The 14,873-nt window shown below is 42.5% G+C and overlaps 1 protein-coding gene across 2 annotated transcripts in view; it reads left to right on the top strand.

Moving 5' to 3' along the window:
* PITPNB (phosphatidylinositol transfer protein beta) overlaps positions 1-13,993 on the top strand; it is a 64,208-nt gene extending 50,215 nt beyond the window's left edge. The window contains exons 8-11 of one of the 2 annotated variants that reach the window (XM_086682181.1): positions 5,259-5,369; positions 6,980-7,102; positions 10,649-10,734; positions 11,937-13,993. In XM_086682181.1, the coding sequence (XP_086538307.1) occupies positions 5,259-5,369; positions 6,980-7,102; positions 10,649-10,696 (282 nt within the window). In that variant the 3' untranslated portion in view covers positions 10,697-10,734; positions 11,937-13,993. The remainder of the gene's footprint in view (positions 1-5,258; positions 5,370-6,979; positions 7,103-10,648; positions 10,735-11,936) is intronic. The other variant, XM_086682180.1, reaches the window with a different exon arrangement.
* The last annotated feature ends 880 nt before the right edge of the window (positions 13,994-14,873 follow it).

Consider the following 14,873-nt stretch of genomic DNA (forward strand, 5'->3'; position numbering starts at 1 on the left):
GTAATATGGACTGGACTAAGGTTATCTATTTAAGATCTTAATTCAGCTTTTAGCTTGATTTTGTTTAGCTTTTATGTATTAAATCTCAAAACCAAAGGCAGGAAAACATTTAGATTATTTATAGTCAAAAGAAGAGTGAAGATTTGAAATAGTACCCAGATAATTTAGGGCAAAGGAATTCATTGTCCTAAAATAGTCACCTTCGGACAAAAACTCTTGTATTGTCGAAGCGTATTGGGTTTTTTTCTGATTACGAAAGATGTGTACTTCTTAAGTTTCAGAAATAAAGAATTGTACACAGAAGAAAGTAAAAATCCATTACATTCTCACGATTTAATTCTTGTTATCTGTTACGTATCCTGATTTATGTACTGTATTTTGTTAATAATTGTTTATACCATGGATAGATACCTGTTTATGTTCATATTGTGCCTTTAAAAAATTTTTACATTATTAAGCATTCTTTGAAAAGATGGTTTTTAATGTCTATGTGTGTAGCAGCCCATTGTTTGGAAGGCTTGTAAAATACTTCACCATTAAGTCCAGGTTGTTGCTGTTATAAGTAAATATGTAGTGTTTTCTGATGAATTGGGATACGTTTCTGGAAGTGGAATTACATGGTTAAAGGGTTATACATAGGATATGGACAACTTTAAGGCTTTTTAATGACAGAGGGTCACATTCCCTTCCGAGAAGATGGTGCCACAAGGATTGTTTCAGCTTTTACTTAACTATGTCTAGGCAGTCTCCCTATTTTCTGTTTCATTACATGTGGAGACTTTTTCTAAATGTTTATTTATTTTCATTGTGTATGGAGACCTTTTTTTTTTTTTTTTTTTTTTTTTTTTTTTTTTTTTTTTTAATGTTTGCTTATTTATTTTGAGAGAGAGCAGAGGAGGGGCAGAGAGAGAATCCCATGCGGGCTCCGCACTGTTGGTGCAGAGCCTGACCTGGCGATAGATCTCACAAACTGTGAGGTCACGACCTGAGCCGAAATCAAGTGTCAGATGCTTAACTGACTGAGCCACCCAAGGCTCCCCTGGAGACTCGTTTGTTTGTTTAATCTCCACACCCAACACATGGGACTTGAACTCAGTACCCGGAAATCAAGAGTCACATGCTTTTCCGACTGAGTCAGCCAGATGCCCCTAGGTATAGACACTTTTTAAGCCATTTCTTAACTTAACCACTAGTCTTAAGGTCATACATAGCTCAAATTAAGAGGCAAATCGCATAAGTCATTGTAAGAACTGAATGAGACCTTAAATATTGCATATATTTAAAAAAAATTTTTTTGAGAGATGGAGGGGCAGAGAGAGAATCTTAAGCAGGCTCTATGCCCAGTGTGAGCCTGACGCGGGGCTCCATCTCACAACCGTGAGATAATGACCTGAACCAAAATCAAGAGTTGGACTCCTAACCAACTGAGCCACCCAAACGCCCCAGATTTCACATATATATTAATAATATATAATATATATTAAAAATAGGTAGCTTCCACGTTCTCCGTTTATTTCTGTGGTTGACATTATGTTTCTGTAAGTCCCCTCACCTCACACTGTGAGGTGCTGATACTGTAAAGAATTACGCTAAGAAATAAAGGCAGCAGGCTCTTCATTGACTTGTTTTTTAACTTGTACATATTCTTTGAATTTTTTTTTTAATCACTTGTAAGTTGTATGGAAAAACAAAAAAAGCAGATGAGACTGGAATGTATATTTTAGGTCTGAGGAAGATAGTTTGGAGAACGGGTTCATTTTGTCCCATGACTTAAACTAAATATTATAGATCACTGTTTGTAAATTACCACTATTCCTTTAATTGATTTGAGCAGACTGCCAGAGTCACTAGAAAGCGTGTGAGAAACAAACTTAGGTAATTGTTGGAGTCATGTGTGTATGCTCTGCTCTTGGAGCCCAAGTGTGGTATAAGCATATTTGTGTTAAATTCCGCTTACCCTTTAATTAGAACCATGCTTCCTCCTGCCGTTTTTATAAAATGGTAGAATTCTGAGGAGTCGGTGTTCTCCTGGAAACACGCAAGGTTTTCATTTAGCACACTAAGGTGTCCAGTGATTTGGAGTTTCCGAACGAAGCTATCAGCAGCCCATAATTAATAGGGCCTTGGAATGTTCCGTCTGGAAGGTATCTTAGGGCTAATCAGTGGTGCATCAGAGGTTCTTAGCCGCAGAGGCGATTCAGCCCAAGTGCATAGGCAGGAGGATATTTTGCTAAGCCCATTATGGAATAAAATGCAAAATTATAGGAAGTCTTAAGCCACTGAATGCCAAGGACATGTGCCGTCCCTGACCCTGGAGGAACTAAGTTCACTGACCCTTTTAGCGTTGCATCAGTGGAAGACGAAAAGTTGAGCCCAGTGTTTCCTTTTACTGGCAGAAGCAAGGCCCAGAGAGGTTAAGGATCCTACCCACCTAACATAGGAGGTTACTTTGCATAATGGGAACTGCACCCACATCCCCTTACTTCTAGTCTAAGGCTACTGTTTAGCAGGTGTATTTCATAATTTTAAATACTATATTCTTCATGTTTTCTTCAAATTGTGTTTCATCATGAAGGCTTTCAGTGATGCTCGTTGAATGAGAGAGTACCTCAATACTGGCTCGTTGCTTACTGAGAAAAAAAAACGATCTGTGAAAGACCAGCCGTGTGATAGTCTCGGTGAGGCTGGGCACTCAGAAGCTAGTTATGTCTTGTGGAAGGCTGCTGGGCTAGTTCCACACCCAGGAGCCCAGCTGAAGTGCGTGGGGTCTGCAGGCTAGGGAGAGGGAACTGAAAATATGTTTCAGGCCGGGGCCACAGCGACAGAAGGGTGTCCCTTCTGGCAGAGATCCTTAGCACCAAGGATAGTGGTTTTGTCGTTATTTGTGCACACGTAATTACTCTCCTCTCTCCCGGCCGCTTTTGTGTCCTCTTACAACACCTAGCACAGATGGGGTTGTAAGTGGCACCTTCTTAATACTTGCCGAATTAAACCTGTTCATAAAGTGTATGGGATCGGATACGTGTGGGTGTGTACATACGCATCCCTGCTGAATTATGATGTTAGTGCTCTGTTTTATGGGAGGGAAGTCATGGGGAAGTAGAGCTCAGCCAGCCAAGTTCTTCTGTTGACATAGAATTCACCCACACCAGGACAGTTTGCTGTATTTCGTGTTTTTATTTAAACGCTTGTGGTGGTACCTTACCGATTTAACCCCTGTACCAGCTCATTAATGAGATGAAATGTTACAACCGAAGAGATTTTCTGAGAGAAGTTATCAATCACGCAGGACTCTGTAGAACTTTGGAGTCATATTAATAATACCAAGATAGAATTTTTCCATCTATCCTGTCTTTAAAATGCATTTGAGACTGGAACGTTAACTGAAGATCTGGGGGGAAATGTGGTCTGGTGCTGTGATTGCTTAAATGAAGAATCATTTTGAGGTTTTAGAATATGACCTAGGAATTCGTCATTTTTCGAATTTGTGTACATGATGGCTGCATGGAACGAATACTGGCTCCACACAGTGGACATACTGAAAGTGGGATGTACGAATGGGTTGCAGCTGACAAGAAGGGACTGTGGCACACGGTGTGACCGATGCTGGCGTCGTGATGTCCTGAATGTGGCGTGAAGCTGAGAGCAGTGGTGAATGAGGGGGAGGAACCCCTAAAAGACTGCTTCATCTCTTCACCTGGCCATCCCGTTTTTATAAAAAGGGCCCCCACGGTGTTCCACATGACCTTGTACTCTTTGGAGAAACATTATCTAAAGTTGTTTTGCAAATTGAAACCGGTAATCCCTACTCTATGAAAGAATAAGAGAGTGAAGTAATATGTGGTAAGCCCTTGAGTTCCCCCAGCTAAGCACGGGGCTCGCACCACCTGATTGAGTCCCCACAGGGGTCCTGAGACGTAGCGTTTGTCTTGCAGGTGCACCAGCCCTGGCCCGAGAGTTTACAGAATGGCCCTTTCCCCTGTCCGTGCCTGCAGTCTGTGATTCTTTGATACCTGCCTGCTTTCCATACAGACTGGGAGCCCCAGAGCCGGGACCGTGTCTGCTTTTGCTCGCTACCGTGAGCCCGTCCCAGGCGCTCTTCTGGGTCAGCCCAGGACTGTCTCAGGCTTCTGCACACACACCTTGGGAGACCCACGTGAGCTCCTGGCTCACCCACTACTTAACCCTTCCCCCCGAATAAACACGTGAGCATCCTGAACTTGCTAAGGCAGAAGCCTGTGCTAAGTTTCACAGAAACGGGCAGTAGTAACCATAGATTGCAATCCCCTGACTTATTTTTACAATGAAAATTTCAAAATTAGCCGAAAAACCGAAAGCGTCTAACAGTGAGCACCTCTACCTAGGTTCGGCTGTTGTTGATGCTTCACCATCTTTGTGTTCCCTCTCTTCCCCTCCTTCCCTCTCCCCCTCTCTCGACACAAGTACATATTTAAAAGTTTTTTGGCTCAACCTAGGGTGACATAATCTAAGGTTCCAAATTCTAATTGCTTTTTAACGTTGTTTTCTGAAAGTAAATTATAGACATTATATACTTCTTTAGTCTCTTTCCATCCAGATAGCCCCTCATTTCTTTCCCTTGCTCCTTTAAAAAAAAAAAAATACCCCCCCCCCCCACCTTTTTACCCTAACAACTCTTGATTTGATTCCCTGACTGTGCCATTTCAACTATGAGGTGTGACCGTTTGTACAAATTCAAGCCGGGATGTCAAACACTTGGTAATTGTAGACCGTTTTTCCTGCTTGCCGCGTCCCTTTTCAGATCCCCCTTGTAGTGAGAATACCTCAGTTAATAAACAGTGCCACTCCACATGCCGGCGTTAGAAAGACACAGAAGATGGCTAAACTTCCTGATCGTTCTTTATTGTGCCTCACCACATCCATGGGGACGGTGCAGTAATGGCGTTAGGTGAACCCTTATGTATTAAAGCTCACTACTGATACGACGTGGATAGAATTTGGTATTTAATAGAAAATCTGAACAGTGTAATTTGAGGCAGAACAGTGCACCTATTAAACTGTAGAGCCAAGAAGTAACTTCATCTGTGGAAGGAGGGTTTGCAGCAGGGGAATACTGCTGCTTTTGCTAAAATGATTTCGAATTTCCAAATACCTAAACTAAACCCATGTGAGATTGTACTTTTCTTCACCTGTGTCTGTGATGTCACTCCACAACGGTCACTTTTCATCAAAACAAATATTGAAGTCACGATTTCTCCTTTTCAATTTTCGTCATCTAGAAGGAGCTGGCAAACAACTCTGACTGCCCTCAGATGTGTGCCTATAAGCTGGTGACCATCAAATTCAAGTGGTGGGGACTGCAAAGCAAAGTAGAAAACTTCATTCAGAAGGTAACGTCTGTTCAAAATGAGGAGACTTAAATTTAGGTAGCTATTAGTGGGATATTTTCTGTTACCATGTCTTTTTCTCGCTTATTAGGTAACAGTTATTGTCTCTGTATAATTCCTTTCTACCCTTTTCTGCCTAGAAACAGCAGACAGATACCAGCAGGTTTTAAGGAGCTTTCTTTGGGGAGGAGCGTAGCCGTGTTTTGTTCAACATGCTTTCCCGATGGTTTGCCCAGCTGTTTTCACAGAGAGCCCTCTCCGTGTACAGCATGTCCCCAAGGGTTCCTGGGGTCTTGGCACTGGCTGGAGGGAGAGGCCAGGCCTTGCCTGCTGAGGGGCTCCTCTGTCCGACCTCAGTTGGCTCCCCGCTCACATCCTCCACAACCTCTCTCTCTCTCTCGACACACATTTCTTACGTACTTGGCACTTTCTCGTGGGAAGTCTTCTTAGAGGTCCTTACTGAGAATAGTTACACTCTGAACCTAGGATGACAGAATCTGAGGACCCGAATCCTAATTACCTCTTTCGTATGTTGTCTTTATTAAAGTGAAAGTAACATGGACACTTTGATCTAGAAGGAGGAGAAAATTGCAGCTGTATAAAGAAACACACATGTTGTAAACACGTAAGAAATATGGAAAGTTTCTTTGGTGTTTACTTTTCCTGTAGTGTGACTATTTCTTCTATTATCATTATAAAGAAACCCTGTTATACCTTTGAATCCACAAATGGTTGTATCTGTCCTACCATAATTTTTCTACTTTTTAGCTGTAACCACTCTGACATTTTTTTTTAAAAAAGGGTCCTAATGTGCTGGACACTGTGATTACTGTTGGGCCTGCTTGCAGCTGGCCCATGGTAGGCACTCTGTAAATACTGGCTTCCTTCCTTCCTCTTGGATCATAGTAATAGATTAACAATCTAGTTCGTCACACATGTAATTGATGAAGTCCCTTCTGTTCATGGAAAGAAATTTTAAAGTTGAAGATTGTCCAAAAGTATTAAAGTACTGTTTTTGAGTGAGCTTTTCTCTCTTCTTGGGAAATTTTAGTAACATTTAAATAACGTAGCAATTAAAACCACTCATTAAATGTATGGTTTTTTTATAGAGAGTGAGAGTAACGTTAGAGTAGAAAAATTGATGGAGAGTATGTAATAATCCTTAATTTAAATAAACGTCTTATTCCAAAGAACCCAAGATTCTTTTGTTTCCGTACACATTATATTCAACCTCACAATATTCTTTGAATCGCAGAGAAGTTAAGAATGACCATGTATTGTTTTATAGCGGAAGAAATCGAGTTGACCCTTGGTCACCAGATTTAGAAAAAGGTACAAATAGACCACGTCTAGTGGGAGTTTATGTTGGATCACAACGTGCACATCACATTTTTTTCAGTTCCTGACATGTTGTGCTGCCTTTGCAGGGAGAGATTTCACATTTCACAGGGAGATTTTTCTTTTTCTTTTGTTTTACAAAATGATACAAAAGACACAGTGGTCTTTTCCAAGTATATGTAGATTGCATGGGTTAATTGGGATGTAAAAGTTAATATGTTACTAATCTTCTATTTTTTGCCATCTTATACTACTTTTCTTCTTTGTTTTAAAAGCAAGAAAAAAGGATATTTACGAACTTTCATCGCCAACTTTTTTGTTGGATTGACAAGTGGATTGATCTGACAATGGAAGACATTAGGAGAATGGAGGATGAAACTCAGAAAGAACTAGAAACAGTAAGACTTCCCACTCTGTGGAAACTCTCATTTCCCCTTTCTAACTATGTATGTGCTTATTAGTAAGTGTAGACTTAGAATTAAGAAGAGTGTCATTACAGGCCATTTTTAAATATATACCTCCATCAGAATTGGGTTTCTTAGACACTAACATCCTTTTGCATGTTCTGATTTCTCTTTATTTGAGCATCTTCCATGAAAGTAGACTAGAGCTTTATGGACTTGGAGTTTGTACCTGTAAAATGCCCAGTGGTTTCATACTTTGTCATGCATCAGCTCTCTGTGATGGGACCTGGTTCATAGTCCTTTTAGACACTCACTTTATCAGACCAAGTTGCCTTTGGCTCATTTTGTTATCACTGTCAGTTAGATAAGGCTAGCCATATTGTCACACATTCCAGAGATTCCCTCCCACAGCTAGCACTTAATCCTTAGCTCTTTAGCAAGCTTTAGGCAGAAATTCGGGTGATGCTTGGGCTGGAGGTCAGCCAGCCCTGTTTGGCAGTTAAAGCCTGCCCCAGCTCCTGCCCAGCCCCAGCGGGCAGGGCAGACCCTGCAGTGCATGAGCGCCCCCTTTCTGCCAGGGATGGGTTCTTCCCCCTTCCTCTTAGAAGTGTCTGGTTCTGCTTTTGCTCTGGGCCACACTGCTTTTCAGTTGAAAGTAAGGTCCTCTTGGGGGACGTGAGCCCAAGGAATGTCCGGGATGGGCTGGTGGTTTCTATGCAGTCATCCAGAGTCCCGCCAGCGGTCCTAGTTTTGGAAGCCCTGAAGGCGGGAGCGTTTGACAGACGCTTGTGTGTGAGGCAGGACCTCCACTTAATCACAGGAGAGTGGCAGCAAATCAGGTTCTTTGGCACAGAAGGAAATCTATTTGGCACACAGCATCATAAAGAATCTGTGTTTAAAATTGCTTACTTTTGGTGATTACAGCAGATCTGCTTCTAATTAGCTTTATACAAACCTTCTGAGAGGACTAGGACATATTTTCTTTATAAGGCAATAAAATGTTTTAACCTTATCTTATACAGAAAGTAAGCTTTCAGCAGTCTCCAGTTTATGAATGGATTTTGTTCCAAAAGTTTTTAAGTTGATTTTTTGGAATTTGGAACCTGTTTTGCCATGGAGACAACATTGTAAATTGGAGTTCAGTTTCTAGGCCAGACAATAGAAACCTCTTTTGCCTCCGTTTCTCACACTGAGAGTATGACTTTCAGTTCTGGGTCTTGGAAGTAGGGTGGTAGAATGGCAAGTGTGGAGGACTCTCCCTCACCCCCTTATTTTTAGGCTGGTCCCTAAATATTTATTTTTTTTTTTTATTATTTTTTTTTTAATTTTTTTTTTTTCAACATTTATTTATTTTTGGGACAGAGAGAGACAGAGCATGAACGGGGGAGGGGCAGAGAGAGGGAGACACAGAATCGGAAACAGGCTCCAGGCTCTGAGCCATCAGCCCAGAGCCTGACGCGGGGCTCGAACTCACGGACCTCGAGATCGTGACCTGGTTGAAGTCGGACACTTAACCGACTGCACCACCCAGGCGCCCCAAAATATTTAAACAGCCAAGAGTAAACCATGGTTTACTTGCCCCCCTTTTTTTCCCCATGCCCTTCTCCCACTTCTGTCTTCCCGTTTTCAAGAGTCCAATGCCCTTCTCTAAGAAGCACTCCTACCAACACCCAGTTTTGGTCCCTCCTCCCCTGCCTTGGTTGGCTCTGCTCCCTCCATGTGCTCCAGAGACACCTGCCAGCCCTGTCTCCAGCCCCTCTGGGCAGCTAGACTCAGCTGAACGTTAAAAAAGAAAGCCGCATGATTACATTCATTCTCACTAAGCTCATGGCACAGCCTTGGTATCTTCAAAAAGGATTTACCAGCGCTCAGATAAAACCTGTTTTTCTTAATTTGAGCTCTTAAGACGGAGGTTCGCTTTTGGTTTTCATTTTTATGTTGCAAGGACTGTCCAGAACATGAGGAGAAGAGGTCATGGTTGAAGGGTGAGGGATGAAGCCCTCTGTGGTCTGAGCTCTGAACCCCAAGACAGAACTTGGCAGGGACCTCTTCCCTTCCTTGCCAAGTTCAGTGTCAGGACAGCAGGAATCAGAGCAGTCCCAGTGTACTCACAGTGAGTGCCCTGACCAGGAGGTAGAGGTGCCTGCTCCCACCTCTTGCCATGGGCCTTGCAGGCTCAGCTTCTTGCTTCTCCAAGCGGGTCCATAAGGTAGATGCGTAGTTACACAGAAGCCCCATTTATCCGAAGGTACCATTGTCGTGCCTGTACGGCTCAGACTGACGGATTCCCACATGACGTCGGTAGAAGTCTCTTGCTGGTTCAGGGCTTGGGGGGACGTGGCAGTTTCTTTGTTAAATATTGCAAAAACGTTTTAAGGCAATTTCAGCATTATATGCTGATCATCATCACGTAAAATCCCATTTAAGTTATTTTGCTGTGGGTCATCGGGGAATGCTTTATTCCGCATCACGTTGCTGTTGCTTTGAGCCCTACGGTTGGTTTGTGAGCGTCTTCAGGCTCTGGGCGGCATCATGCCTGCAGGCCAAAGCGCCTACCCAGAAAGGCTTGAGGTTGCCGAGTCCTCATCACCACAGAGGGATTTCCCCTTTTCTTGACGTCTTGTTTCCCTGACACCTGACGATGGAGTTTGATACATTATAATTCTCTTCTTAATTCACAAATATTTTAAGACCTGTATTTCTTTCAAATGGGTTTTGGCCCGGGAGAAAAGGAACTGCATCTTGAGAGCTTAGGCATGACAGGAATGCCCCTGCCTGGAATCCTGAAGAGAAGTGCGGGGTTAGGCTTAGCTGCTGAAGAAGTGCTGGGGGTGAACTTTGTGCTTGTATTTCACAACTGGCACTTCTGGGGGTCGGGGAGAAGTGTTGACTTACTTGTAGAAGTGTGTTTATTACATCTGTTCCTTTTCTGTCCGCTCTTTTCTGATTCTCTCATTGAGTTTTTTAAAAATTGTCCGTAGGCTACTGTAATGAATGCCTGTCCTTTCTGATGTGTCCTTATGTCCTTCTTTGTTTCTCATACATTGTGCCCATGCTCACTTGTTCTTCCTCTTGTCCTCCCTCTTATAAATAAACTTCCCATAAAGAACTCCTGTCAGAGACTCTGGTCTCAGAAGCAGCAGAGGTGGCCACCCCTCATGGCTTCCTGTCTGGTCTAGGGACTATGAACATATGACTCAGACCGTCGGGGCATTTTCTCACATTGTATTGGTGAACAGTTCATTTACCCTTGGCCGTCTTTGATAATTCCACATCATCAGTCTGCAGGCTTCCGTTTCCTAGATTCAAGAATAGATACACATTTTGTGTGTGTGTGCTGTTACAAGAAAAGCCTTTTGCAGGATTTTCCTTAGATCAGTGTTACTGGAGGGGCCTCAGAACTTCATTCTCAATGTGGATGTGGTTATAAATAGGCAGTGGTCATTCACAATCTTTCCTAGATCTTTTTTCCTCCCCCTGCTTACTAACCCAATTTAGAGTCTGTGATTTTGGCAGCTCATGATTTTATTTTACGTTTAGATGCGTAAGAAGGGTACCGTCCGAGGCACGTCGGCTGCTGATGTCTAGATGAGTCCCCTGTAGGGTCAGAGACAATATCAAACTGTGTAAGTGAAGACCCGGGTAAAAAGAATGTTTAAAAACCAATACCTTTTTGGTAATGGGTAGTTAACTTGCTGAGCAGAGACTAAGTGTTCAATGTGGTTTAATTTTTAGAATTGAAAGAGATACATATGTTCGAGATTGACATGGAACACTTGAGTTATTCTTCTGTAAGAGTTTTATCTGTGGGAGCAGGTTGAATGTAGTCCTCTCCAGTTCTTAGTGTTAGGGTCAGACACACACCAGCTGCCCGGCATACCGTAGTGTTATCCTAGAAGCCAGCTGATTTTTCATTGATGGCCACTTAATTGACCTATTTCTCAATAGGATCATATGTGGTTAGTAAGGAAATATGTAAAAACATCTTAAACCAGAGCTCCTTCGTCCCATACCATAAAGGCCAACCTCGGTGATTCCTTGTAGCTGAAATTTTTTCTGAACATCTGGATGTCTTCCATCATGTTGAATCTTTAGTTAACCTTTCTAGTTAGCTTTAATATGTATAAATACACTTTGGTTTTCACTGTAATATAAAATATTTCTACGGCCTTATTTCCCTAACACAAATCTATACACCCAGAGAAGAGATTTTCCTCAAGGGGGAGAAAAGAGCCTCAAAATCTCCCCCACGTACTGAAACTAGTGTGAGGAAACACAAATCATCAGTTGTTACTATTGAACTATAATGTTCATTGAGGAAAAGAACAAGATTAAAACACTCTCCTCACTCACTGTGGCTCTTTGCTGCTCCCTCACATGGGCTCCCTGCTCTCGAATTATCGAGTTATTGACCACGGGAGAAATGAAGTATTCAGTCATGAACAGAAGTAGTCGTACAAATAAGAATGAATGAACTCTGCCAGGATTCCTCCAGAGCCCTTTGTTTAAATTCAGTGTTCATTAAAAAAAAAAAAAAAAAAATTTAAGTTATGGTTACTTTTGTTAAGTTCTAAGTTCTGTGACTTATTTCCACTTGCAATTTATTTTCCCTCTGATGAAACAAGATGTTATACCATTAGTAAGACCAAAATCTTCAAGAGATTAAAGTTTTAAAATGTAGTATATGGGGTACATTTTCTGCCAGAAGTTTTGCCGTGTTGAGGATCCCCCCCACCCCCCGCCCCGGAGAATGTGTGACAAGATGATAACATTTTTTTGTGTCTCTCTGTATTTTAACACATGGCACTGTCTTTCGCTTTTCTTACAGTTACGTAATCAAGGTCAAGTGAGGGGAACAAGTGCAGCCAGTGATGAGTGAAGAAGAATCTGACCGGTATCTTGCAGTGTTGACGTTTCCCAGACGTGTGCTTGTGATTATGTACTCACGTGCACAGATTCCCAACCACGTGTGTATATATGTTTGTGTGTGTGTGTGTCTGTAGCTGTATATAAGACGCATGTAGAGCTACAGATCAAAACACACACACGTGTATATATGTACATACAAACATACTGAAGGGATTAGTACAATTTCTCCAAAGTACTGTACCTATCTTCAGCAAGAATGCAAAAGAAAATATTTTCAATATATATACCTGGAACAGATTTTAATAATTATCAGAGTAATACCATTAATGGACAAATTGACTGCAATGTAATACTAGCTGGTATGTTTCATAAATGTCGAATTGTGGACCAATATGTGTGTGTGTGTGTGTGTGTGTGTGTGTGTGTGTGTGTGTGTGTGTGTGTGTATATACACAACATAGCCTTTTATTACTTTTCTGTTCTTTTAAATCCGTCTCTTATAAAATTTTATTTTAGTCTCATAAGCAACAGACTTCCACAGAAAAATTTATTCAACATCTTTTGGTATTCCAATGAATCTGGAATGTAAACTCTGAATGTATTTATACCGATTTATTTCTGGATGGTTATTATCTTAAATTCAAATTGGACAATGTCTATTAGTAAGGAGTGTAGTTACCTGCCAATTTTTAACTTGTTTGCCCTGAGGGAAAAATCGTTTAAAAAAAAAAAAAAGTTCCAGTTTTTATTGGATTTTTGTATTTTAAATTTCAAGTATTTTTCTACGTCAAACCTAGCAAAAATGGAGATGACGGCTTGTGATTTATAATAAACACTATACAATTTTCAGGCTCCTGTTAGGCAAGCAAAGAAATTGATGAAGAAATTAATAGCATTGTAGGCTGCAGGAAAACTTGGAAGTAGAGCATTTCCGCAGAGTCTTGTTTCTGGAATGACTGTTTTCTGAAATTAGAGCTTGGAAACTATGCAAATGATCTCGATTCCTCACAGCTTACAAGGTAGAACACAGATAGTGATGACGGTTTGCTCTTTTCATATTGAAATACACCCTAAGAGAGAAGGCGCCTTTGAGACAGCAGGGAGGGAGGGAGGAATTGGGGGGGCAGCACTGGCCTGTCCGCACACCTTCCTAGGCTGAGGCCCTGCTGAGGGCCTAGCCCTCACTAGAGGTGCTGTCTAGTAGGGCGCCACTGGAACCCGTCACGAGTAAGCGTCACGAACATGCTGGTTAGCAGCCGCGGCCACCTTGTCTTCTTCCTTCTTCCTTCTTCCTTCTTTAAAAAAGGAAACGAAGCTAAGTAAGATCTTTATCAGCTTTCTCTGTCCAAACCCGTTTTCTCCTGTCAGTCCTGGAAGCTTGACTAGAATGATATTGTTGAAGCCTTCCGGTTACAAACCGTCTTCTTTAACCTCTCGTCCCTCCTACAGCACACCGGCCCCTGTGGTCATATCAGTTTGTAATCTGATTTGCTGACAGTCCTGCCCGCCCCGCTTCTCGTTTGCCCACACGCCCTGTGTCCCCACCGAGGCGGTGGCAGTGACTCGGACCAGGGTGTTTAGGATCACTGCCGCACCCACGATGCCCTGTTAGCCTTGGCTACGGACCCCACGTTGCATATGTCCTCCGTGTACTCAGGATCAAGACTGATGTTTACTCTCTGGGCACTGTTGTAAGATAGGTGTTGTCAAAGCATAATCATTTTTGTCTGCAAAGTGTTTGGTGCAAGGAAGATTATTGCTAATTTTGTGAAATAAAGAGTCTCGCCCTCTCCTTTTAACGGACTTAACTCTCTGTAGCATCACCAGGAGCTGGGGCGCACATGGAAATGAGAGCCCAGCGCATGGATTCTAATGTTTTTCTAACAACTGTGGAGATTTGAGGGAATGCGTGGTGAATGGAAAATATCTAGTTTACTTGGCAGTCTCTTGTGTAAATTACAGTAAAACAAAGTAAATGAAATTTAAACAAAAAATAAATTTGATCACAAAATGCCACTTGTGTGCTTGAGTGGTTGTTTCCCTGATGCCCCGTCTGGTTCAGACCACCGTGGACCACTTCTCTGCCGTTTTCTCAACAATTCTCTAATTTGCGGCACTACCACTCTGGGAAAAATAAAGAAAAGATGTGGGTTTTTTTTTTAATTTTTCACTGCAAACTCGTTCTTGAAATGTGCCTGTGCCACATTGAACTGTTAGGTTTGGTTTCTTAATTTTCTGCCTTTAAAAGCTAAGCAGTAAACTGAAGAAGGGTTATTATTGGTCTCCGAGGTTCTTTAAAAATTACATTTCAAGGGGATAAATACGGAGAACGCGTAGTATTTCCAGAAGCACTCAGTAAAGATTTTGTCATCAGTCTGATGGTTTCAAGATGGCGGCTTTTTGGTTTGGGGCAGTGCTTCACAAACTCTCTTAGGACTTCGCCATTTCCACTCTCCTGTTTCTGGACGCCTCGCTGCTATTTTCCTGTGGTCTCGCCTTACACTCTAGAGCCGCTCAGCGTCAGCAGAGGTGGCCGGCCACACGCGTGGATGCATGTAGAGTGTTATGTTTCCGAATGTTCTTTTCCGAGGTGATCTTCTTAGTGTGTTATCTCAGACTTCGTGTCTGCACTCGTGGGGCCGGTCTGCCGTTCAGGATGCTGAGCAGCAGGGCTCAGTGAAGGCACCCAGGGGGGTAAATGCCACAGCCTGGCGTGGGAGATAGGCGCGTGCACAGCTGATTACAGCTGATTATAGTGCAATAACGGAGAGAGCGCTTAGACCTCGCCCGCTTCTTACAGACGATAAAGCAGACGTTCGGGTTCAAGGCAGCTGAGCAGATGCCCGGGGCCCGAGGAGCCCAGAGTGCCGCTCTCGGGCCAGTGCTGCCAACAGTG

Source organism: Puma concolor, chromosome D3 (assembly GCF_028749965.1).
Source record: "Puma concolor isolate L17-30 chromosome D3, mPumCon1.1.hap2, whole genome shotgun sequence".
Classification (NCBI taxonomy): domain Eukaryota; kingdom Metazoa; phylum Chordata; class Mammalia; order Carnivora; family Felidae; genus Puma; species Puma concolor.